The sequence below is a fragment of the Trichomycterus rosablanca genome, chromosome 20, assembly GCF_030014385.1.
Source record: "Trichomycterus rosablanca isolate fTriRos1 chromosome 20, fTriRos1.hap1, whole genome shotgun sequence".
In the NCBI taxonomy this organism is placed as follows: Eukaryota; Metazoa; Chordata; class Actinopteri; order Siluriformes; family Trichomycteridae; genus Trichomycterus; species Trichomycterus rosablanca.
Genome location: NC_086007.1, coordinates 13,853,264 through 13,863,866, shown reverse-complemented (window position 1 = coordinate 13,863,866; position 10,603 = coordinate 13,853,264). Strand labels below are relative to the sequence as shown.

Here is a 10,603-nt window from a genome sequence, read left to right as displayed (position 1 = left end):
TTGATGTATTCTAAACCATTTTAACTATTTCGATGATGTATCTAATCACAAAAGAAAAAATAAATATTTCATGTAACATGAATTATTATAATTCAAAATCACAAAGTAAGTCGTTTTTTTTTTTTTACTAGTTATAAGATTTTAACTGGTAATGGCAGCATAGAAATTACTAATATTATTTACACGTATAGCTTACAGGTTTAAACTAACAAAATTTACTCTTTAGAATGCCATAACTGTAGGATGTTCGATAATTGAAGACTTTGACCGTTTTTGTGTACAGTAACTTTTGGATCTCTAGTTCAGATGTGTATGTAGAAAACAAATTTCTACGCCATAGTTGTCTTATCTTTTTTTCCTAGAAATTGTCTTAAATTTTACTGGACTGTTTGCTCTATAAAACATCGTGTCTTTAAAAAATAGTTACATAAGAATGATACACTCCCTAACTTTTTAAACACACTTCCTTATGTTTATTTTTTACTTTAATACTTTAACATAAAATGCTTGGTGTTGTATTTTGATTGTTAGTAAATAATTTTACGTGTAAAACAGACAAATACCACCTTTCTTTAATGAACCTTGTCAGTATGCATGTCATGATCGAAAGACAGGCTACTGTGTGAACAACACCAACTGACACATTATTGATCTGCTTCTTTTATCTAAATACTTTTTATATCAATGTGCAATATACGCATGAAATAGTACCTGAAAATTGCTAAATTTTATCTTAAACACAAATGCACAAAAGTTGCAATTTTACAACTATGGTTTTTATTTCTGGTTAATGATAACAATGGTTCTGGTTAACACTTCAGCACAGAGCAGTCCAAGTAAAAGCTGCATAAATTGTGAGTAGTCAACAAGATACCTTTAGGATTTCCAATAGCCATTTTGTAATGCTGATAAACTGTAGACACTATAACTTGCATATTGTTTTGACCACAATGTTAACCATTTAACTTAAGTGGGGAAAATTATTTTTTAAGAGAAAAAATCGGTCTGTAGTCTTATTGATCCCTGCCTGGCTGGGTAGTTTGTACATATAGTAAGTTCTAGTTGCTTGATCTGTTAATTGAAGAGAACGGCATTTAACAATGCCCCTCTAAAACAGAGGGGGAGTTGTGCTTGTTGGAGAAGAAAGGGATCTCTAATTAGGAGCAGTAGCTCTGGGTCGCAGCGCTTCAAGAAAAGCTGTGGAGTCATGAGGGCCAGGATCCAGGCGCCGGGTGTAGGGACACAAAGGCATAGTCCAGACATCCACTCTTTGTTATCTCCACATACTATGTATCATTGTGTATATTTATCGTGATCAGTGCTAGCGCCAACGAGCAAATATTTAATGTTACTTCTATTATTTATAATTTAAAGAATTGTAATAACACATTGTATTGTTGTTGTTGTAGTAATGTGTTCGTTACACAAACACACCGGCAGTAGTGTTACTTTTAAATATTTTTGTAAAGATCGAGTAAAAGTACAAAATGTGGCCACCAGATGGCGCAGTAGCCTGACTTGTCTCACACCTGGCTGTTAAACAAGATTTTTGCAGCCTGTAAAATGTACTACAATTTTTGTCATTTTAAATAAAATATAGATAATGTTGCAATATATTAACTGTAAGAAGACTTTCAGAAATGGTTTAATGTAATGTATCGTGATGTTATATTTCGCCAACTATTGTCATATGTCAGCCATTCTCCCTCCCCAGATAAAAACTTCGTCTTTTACTCCAGCCCACCACAGATCGAATGTTATGACTACACAGATATGATTGGCTATGTCTGGGGGTGGCTGAAGTTCAGCATGGCGCCCTGTCCCGGGTATTCCTGCCTCGCAACGATCGTTTTCCTGTAAAACCGGACCAACCGCGACCTTGGCCAAGATAAAGTGGTTGATGAAAATAAATTGAAAAACATTTAAATTCGTAATCATAAGGTGACAGTATACTGGAAGCTAATTGCCTGAGTTTATTTCTTTCTTCTTTAATTATTTATACAACATAAAACAAAGCCCGAATTTAACTAAGGGAACACAGCTCTGCTTGATTTGTTATAAATCTTTAAGGCATAAATTCCCCAAAAAACTACTCTACTTACTGTAGCCTTCAGACATTAGACTAACCCACCACGCATCTGTAATGACTCCTGTTTATTAAAAAAAACAAAAAACGTTTGCACTACAAAAAGTGAATTAATTCAACACGTTTTATTGAAAGTGTGAATCCAACAACAATAAAAATCTGGAAACCAGCAAATGCAACACGCTCATATTCTTATGTGAGCTCTAATCCAGACCATGAAGACTATTGTCATGTGTGATGTGGTGAATATCCTGAGGCCCTTCCAAAGCCCAAACTACAATTCTAAATAATATGCAAAACAGTAGACCACCTATGCGACAATAGTTTAAATGTGATTTACTATTTGACATTATTTAGCAGACTTACAGTAGTATGCGGTTTTGGACAGTTGCCCATGTGTTGTTCAGCCACAGCTAACTATGCACGCTTTCTTTACGTGTCACAGGCAGATTAAACAGCAATGCATCACAAATCTGTTCCAACCCAACAAGCGATATGATGTAGCTTTCATTTACAATATACGTTTATGTAAAATGAAAAAAAAAAGCATTGCGTTAAACTCTAAATAGTATTTACACGTCATTGTACAGCTTTGAATAAATTAATACCAATTTGCATATTCTTGGATCCTTACAGCCTATTTACAGAATTACTCTTCTTTTAATTATATTAAATAGTTCACGTACAACTGTCCATCGGATTAACATAAACAGTCCAATGTAATTTCAATCCCTTTTAAAATACATATTTATTTGGATGTAGCTTGGTTGAGTGTCATTTCAGTCATTATTTCCACGACTTATTGGCCAGTGGTATTTTCAGCCTATATACCAACATTCTGCTTTTATTTTATTTTATTCCATGATTTTGATGTACGTTTTGCATTGAGTCAGTTGAGCTATAGATCATAGTCGATTGTCTTCGCAACTTTTAGATCAAGTTTCCACCATGAAAGCACCAAGTAAATAATGCAACATATAGTTCTAGTGTTTTTCTCATTTACTCTTCTCTGCTCTGCTATTGCCACTTCCATACGTTAAAAAAATACACGAACATCCTTCTGATAGCCGTTTAACATCCTCTGGCAGGTCAAGTCATGCTCTGGATAGGTTTTTTTGATCCGGGCTCAATTAGGAGAGTTTCTGGGCGAGGATGACTCCCTCTGACTCTCCAAGCCGCTCACTAGTCTTTGGATATTTTGCAGTTCATTTATGGATTCCTTCAGTGGGGCTTTGGGAGAACCGTTTCTCTGAGAGGACCCCGCCGCTTTATGGTTGTGCTGATCAAGCCCAGGGCTCGTCTCCCTGCTGCCGGATTTTGAGGAATCGGATGATGGATTGAGGGAGGCCGGCAACCCGGTGGTGAGCAGATTTGTGCTTGGGGGGATGGCTACAGGGAGTTGATAAGGGCTGAAGCGAAGCCGCGACCTGGAGCTGTTCAGGAACGGGTTCCGGGAAAGAGAAGATGAAGAGCTGCTGGTCGGGAGTGCAGAGGCGGCCGCAGCTGCTGCAGCCATGTACGTGTACGGATAGGGGAACAGACCACCGAAGGGGGCCATAGGGATGCCCTGCAATAAAAGACAACAGTTAGTTTCACACCCAGTGGCGTAAATAGGAGCTCATGGGCCCCAGTGCAAAAAAAAAAAAAAAAATCATATATATGTATGTATTTTTATACATACGTATTTTTGTAATATGTATTTTTATATAAACGTATTTATATATATGTGTGTGTGTATATATAATATATATATATATATATATATATGTTTTATTCCATATATATCAGTGTTTGCTATATATTTCCTGTTTGGCTTGCCATAATACATGCGTGCAGCCAATGGGGGGGCAGTGAGGTGGGTGGTTGAGTTCATGTCGTGGAACCCTCCCCCCATGGGCCCCAGTGCACCTGCCCCCCCTGCACCCCCTGTAGTTACGCCACTGTTCACACCGCAAACAAAACATTTTAGACTTCTATTTGCATGCCGTACAGTAGGTAACTATTTTGATTTGTAGTCGTAATTACGGAGTATTTGTGAGAATTATGTCTTCATAATTGTAAAAAAATAATCTACATAATACAACCAGCTACAGGAGACGTAAGTCGGCACCTTTGGCCTAATCAGTAAATAGTAAGTTTTGTTAAAAACATTAAGACAGCCACTACTGACCACTAAAATCATCTTTCTTTTTCTGCCATGATTAAAGTGTTGGCAAAAGGTCAGTGATAAATCGGAAACTAGGGAATCAAAATCCTCACCAGTAATCTATGACTTAGATGTTTACGTACAAGTTGTGCCTACAATTATTTTATAATACACAGGAGACAGCATGTTTACATCATCATAACATGAATAAGACCGTCATGAACGTTTTGAATTCGCAGCCAACACCATTCGTTATGTGAACGAATTGAAGAACTGACCACAGAAATATAGGCTTAATAGGTTGTTCTAAAACAGTCCATACTTCTAACTAAACCATGACAGCCTTGACCGTTAATTTTCTATCTTTATAGACAAAAACAAAAAAGTGCTTGTTTTAACACTGAATGAATAGTGTGAGAATGTCTTACCTGAGAGGCTAGCAGGTGTTGAGACAAGTGAAAGGGAAATGGACTAGGACTACTTCCGACTCCCTGGCCTGGTACAACTCCATTCTCCAATGCACTCACACCAGATACTGAGGCCAGTAGATGTCCCATGCCCATGGCCGAAAAAGCCCCGGGGCCCATCGCGAATTGTCCAGGGTGAAAGAGCAGGGGCTGGCCGGTGTTGAAGAACTGTTGACTTTGCAGGCCAGAGAGGGCTAGACTCTGCAGGTGTGTCCGCCGGCCGACGTCCGTCCCCGCACGTCGCGAAGGCCTTCCGTCTGGACCCACGAAGCGAAAAGCTGTCGTTACTCCGCTTTCGTCTCGGACTCGACCGGGAAAGCTGTCTTTACTCCATGTCGTCCTTTCGAGAATGTAGAATTTTTCCTGGGCTTGTTTTCTAATTTGTCTTTGTCTAGGTTGCTTAAGCTAAATATTGACTCGCTTGGCTTTCTCGACTCTGAGTAATCTTCCTTCTTATCAGGACTCGGTTTTTCTCTCGGTCGCTCCTCACATCTTGGGCTAAATGGAGATGTTGGTTTCTGTGTAGGACTGTTCAATCCGCCGTTACGATCCTCCTGGTGATCTGTTTCCTGTTCACTGTCAGTGCAAGCTTTATCATCTATGGGTAAAAAACACTTTTTAGTACCGATGAATAATTACAGTTCTATTAAAAATGAGTAATACTTTAACATCCAAAAGATAAATATATTATGATAAAACAGTAACTCTCCAGACTAGAAATCCAGGCCAGAAATGTTCCTTAATTTGTGTCATCATAAAAGTATTTGTGTATGTATTATATAACCTAAAAAAGTAATTAATTAGTATTTAATTCATGGGCTCTACTTTTAAATGTGTATTGACATGCCAATCGCACGAATGTGAGGTACACATTATAACCGATTTTATTTTATTTATTGGTGAGGTTAATAACATGGACCTCTACCCGCATATTTTAGGTGTACACAGCAAGCATTAGAATAATATTGTATGTCTTACATTATTTACTTAATCGACTTGGGGATTAAATTATTATTTAATTCACTTAGTCGTAATTTAAAGCTTATTTAGCCTAAATATGTTTGCTGAGACGGATACTATTCAAGTTTGAAGGTGTGCTGGCAGCGCTTAAATTGCAATTTTAGTATACAGAAATATACTTAAGTACACTGAGATGTAAACTTTTTTTTTACATAAAGTAATTCGGTACCTTTGCTGCTTCTACTAAAAGTGATTGGACTGGCTACTGGTCCAAGAGGGGAGTGAGCATGGTCTCTAGCTGTGGTTTGTTCTCCTGAAGAAGCGTCTGAATCTCCTCCTTCTCTGTCCACTTTACACTGACCAACATCATACATGTGTAACGAGGGGAGACTTAACTGCTTCCTGGCAGACAAAGAACATCATAAATCAATCAAAAGTAAGTTTAAAAATTGATGTTGCTTTGACAACAAGGGATATAAAATGTACCTTTTTGTTTAGGTTATAATTCATGGTTTACAATGAAGAAAGAACTACAAATGATGTATGTTTACCTTTTCTCCCTCCTTCCGTTTCCCGTGTCTCTAAAGCCTTTGGCAAATGGATTATTGTCGATTTTCAGCTGTGTAATCTAAAGCCAAGTAGAAACATTATTATTATTAGTATTATTATGCAAAAGTTTGGACACCCTTGTCAAATTCTAGGTTTTGTTAATTAACACATTCCTTTTACCATTGTTGGTTTACTAGATTTAACAAGTTGGAGGAAATAACATAAATTGTAAAGCACCTTTACAAAACATAGACATAGGAAAATACATGACCAGTCTTTATTGCGTTTACTCTTGGTTATACATTTTAAAAAGGTAAAATACTTGGTTTAAATATTACAGGTTATTGGTTATCCTTATAGCATAGCATTTCGAGTAACTTTTCACAGGTAACCAGCATACTGCATAAAAACAAAATAGTAAACATAGAGCACAACTAGTGTTACCAAAATATGCAAACAAAAACTTAATACATTGTTGACTAGTGCATTATGAAGGGAAATTGACTTGTTATTCTTACAAAATAACAATTAGCTCCTATACTATTAGATGCTAAATCTGTACAGGTGAAAAGGAATAATGCGAAAATAGACGTGGTTCGAGTAAAAATTACTTTCTTTTGCCTTTATTCAGTAGTTGCCGAAAATCATGTTAAATACGTTAACAATAAAATGTGAACCCCTTCGACATATTAACATAAATTAATTAGTTATATAACGTAAAACAATTAGTACTGTAGACTGACTTCTGTAAGTAATTTTAATTATTAATTTATTTATTAAAGGGTGTCTGTATTTGACCCCCATGAGGACATTTCGCATGTTAATAGACTTGCCTTACACTAGCTGCTAAGCATAAAGGATATGCTTAGTACAAATTACAGACGATGCTACTAATTATTAATGCCTTTGAGCAAGTCAAAAAGAAAATAGTTTGCATTACGCTATTTTTCCAGTCAGGCAATAACAGTCTATAAGTTATATAAACTATTTCAAAAGTAAAAGCTTGGTGCCGTCGCATTGCTTTTGCCTGATTGTGGATTAGATTGACCAACTCTGATTGCACAAGCTTGAAGTGTGCAGCTCCCAGACACACTGGCGATCTTAAGTGGCTGCTAATCGATTGGGACTCTATGCCATAAAATTTACGATAGCAACAAGCCTACCACGCCGCCCACACACCGGCCAATTAATATCAGCACTATAGAACCGAATGCAGGTTAACGGCACACTAGCACAAAAACATATTAGATTAGAAGAAGTATTAATATTAGAAGTAATCTTAACAAAATGAGGAAAAACAGTGCTCAAAAATGTGTATGGCTTGCCCAACAGTCACAAAGTCAGTTTTTTTATAAACATGTACGAATACTAATTGACAGGAGGTCAACAGTTTATGTATTGAGCTTTATTTATTTTAATGTTGTATTAAAAGGTCAAAGAACAACAAAGAGCCCGTAAAACAAACGAGATTCATGTATGAACGAAATGTCTGCTTCTAAACGTAAAACGTGTTCAAGTCATGACTTCACTTGACATATTACTAGGATTAATTGGAGACACTCATTGTACGTTTTGGACTACATACCTTGTCGTTTTGGTAAGCAGTGACTGCAATGAATTCGGTCTCGGGAAACACGTAAGTCCTAAAAGTGCTGTAGGGAAGCTTCAGAATATCATTGGCCCTCACAATATGAAACCTAGGCTGGTACTTATGCATTGAATTAAGTATAGTCTGCAAACAAGACAGAGAAAAGATATGTTGTGTGAATAAGGACATGTTTTAATGGTATAATTTTCAATTAAAACATTTATAAAAAGCATAAAATAAACACATAAGGTATATCAGGCTGTTGTCAATAAAATACCACTTGGCTTTGGGCAATCTGAACATGTTAGGGGTCACGACATTGTGTCTTGTAAAAACATAGCCATTTCAAATGCTGGACAAAATGTAACATGGTAATGCTATGGCAGATTGTATGTCTAAATGAGTTTTAAAAAGACAAACGATTCTGGCTCGATTGAAAATTGGAGGTACAGTATAGAAAAAACACAAGCATTTTTATTTGACTTTACAGGTATTGAATAACTATGCCATATGTGTACATTTTCTTTTTGTTTCCTGCCGATTTGTTTTGCAGGTGAGTGACAATACAAATATTACATACGCAGGTTAAATTCGAGTATACAAGATTTAGACTTGTTAACTTTCAACCTATGCATCTTTTTTTTTTTATTAAACTTTAACCAATTCCTAAGTCCTAAAGCAATACAAAACATTTTCTCTTCGACAGACTGGAGCATTTATTTCTGACCTGTCTCTTTATTTTAATTTTTGTTTATTCACCTTTTTAAAAAGTATTATTTTCTATATATTACAACATTGTTCTAGTAAAAAAAGCATTCAGATTATCCACAACGTCATAACAACTTATTTTTTGGCAAAATGTTCATATTATTCACAATTGTATCAACAGCAATTAAAGTACAACGGGAATATAATTGCACTAAAATATATTATTGGAAACATTTCCTTAAATAAAGTACCCAAAATGTCATACATTTTTAAACCTTCCGTCAATCAACAAAACGCTTTTGGCCTCTCAATATATAATCAACCATCTGCAAAGAGAATTGTAGCATGCAGTGCAAAGTTACTTACAAATCCATGCTTGTCTGAAATGTTGTTCGTCAGTTTAAGCTTATGGAAAGCGACAGGTTTGGCCATCCACTGCTCTCCTGTTGCAGGACTGTCCGGGTGAATGTACATGCGCTTGGGCATCTCCGGGTCGGCCTTCCCTGCCACCATCCAGCGGGAGTTATGAAACTTATAGCGACAGTCATCCGCGGCCACAATATCCATCAACAAAATGTACTTGGCTTTTTTGTCAAGTCCGTTTATTCGAACTTTAAAAGGAGGAAACATTCTCCTGTGGACAAAAAATGTCTTGCTTATTACCAGTGATTAAAAATGCGACTATTTGTTCATATTATTATTATTATTTACATTATATTACGTCCCACAATAGACATGGCAAGTAAAGAAAACACTGGTTAATTACTTTTGTCTTTAGTTAGTCATCTCGGTTAAAGGGTGAAATGTATATTGAATTGAATATACAATAAAAAATAACATGCACTTGAATTTTTGAGCTTTTTGTGTTGTGTTAATTTGCAAAGCAATAATGAACAAGATACATTTACCATTCTATTTACAAAAACGCCACGCTCCTCACACACATACTAGTAGGTAAATAAGCAGGATTTTGTTTTTCCTGAGAACTAACACATTTGTGTAAATACAGTACAAACAACGAAACGTCGTTACCGAGCATTTTACATTCCTTCGTTTCCACAACCCAATGAATACTATATAATTTCTACATAGTTTGTATGGAAAATAAATATAAATACTTTTACTGTATATTCCAGCACTGGTGCAAATAAAAAACGTTCAAAAACAAGGTGTCCAAATACTGAAACAAATATTATTTGTTTTAATACATCTATTGCTTATCTCATGAAATCCCGTACATTTACTATTCTAGTCTATTTTGTTGAATTTGGACTGAATTATTAAATTCAACACATCTACATTTACATCTACTATTCTAGTAAATGTAGTAAATGTAGATGTGTTGAATTTAATAATTCAGCCCCAATTCAACAAAATAGACTTGAATATAAAAGTCTATTCAGCATATCAACTGAAAGTGGGTATTACCTGCCAGACTTCGTAATAACCATCTCTGTTCCTATTTTGTGGAACTGGTCCCATAGATCCTTTGCTTCCAGTGTGACTTTGGGATCATCCTCCACCTCCTCTTCGGGCTCGAGGCTTTTGAGGCTGCGGAGATGAGCGGCTTGATGGTGGTGAGTAAGAGCCGGATGAAGCGCAGCCTCCGCGGCTGCGGCCAGGCTGTGTTCCGATAGCGGCTTAGTGAGAGCAGGCGGCAGTGCCAGAGCCGGGAAAAACGAGGGCTGAGCAGCCGCCAGGAAGGCTGACATCGGGAAATCGGTGGGCCGATGAGCGTGGAAAGGGTGATAAGCCATGGCAGTGCCTGAAAAAACTGGATCTCTCATCGGTGCATCCAAAAAAAATCGTGAAGGAAATGTGATATTCAGTGATGGTTCTTCTGTTGAAGCAGCGCGTATCCAGGAGGAATGATCCGTCGTCGGAGAAGCGCAGTGAGGTAATTTTTAGTGCAAAGTTTTAAAAATTGTCGTTAAAATCAAGCTGAGGCGGACTGGCTGTGGAAACAGCCACTTCAGTGTTCCTAGTAGCTGATTCCACGTAAACTGGTACCGGACAAAGTGAGCTCAGCGACACTTTTAAAGCTTTTAGTTTTCTGCGGGCGTCGTTCTCATACAGATAAGTTCACTCTGTCGGTGCAG

The 10,603-nt window shown here is 36.9% G+C and overlaps 1 protein-coding gene across 1 annotated transcript; it reads right to left on the bottom strand.

The window, feature by feature from the left end:
• Positions 1-2,210: 2,210 nt before the first annotated feature.
• tbx2b (T-box transcription factor 2b) lies at positions 2,211-10,603 on the bottom strand. The gene is made up of 8 exons (XM_063016350.1): positions 9,933-10,603; positions 8,871-9,138; positions 7,794-7,940; positions 6,211-6,287; positions 5,889-6,061; positions 4,988-5,297; positions 4,661-4,949; positions 2,211-3,653 (listed from the first exon to the last, which is right to left on the bottom strand). The coding sequence occupies exons 1-8, from the start codon at positions 10,289-10,291 to the stop codon at positions 3,213-3,215; spliced, it is 2,064 nt and encodes a 687-aa protein (XP_062872420.1). The 5' UTR covers positions 10,292-10,603; the 3' UTR covers positions 2,211-3,212.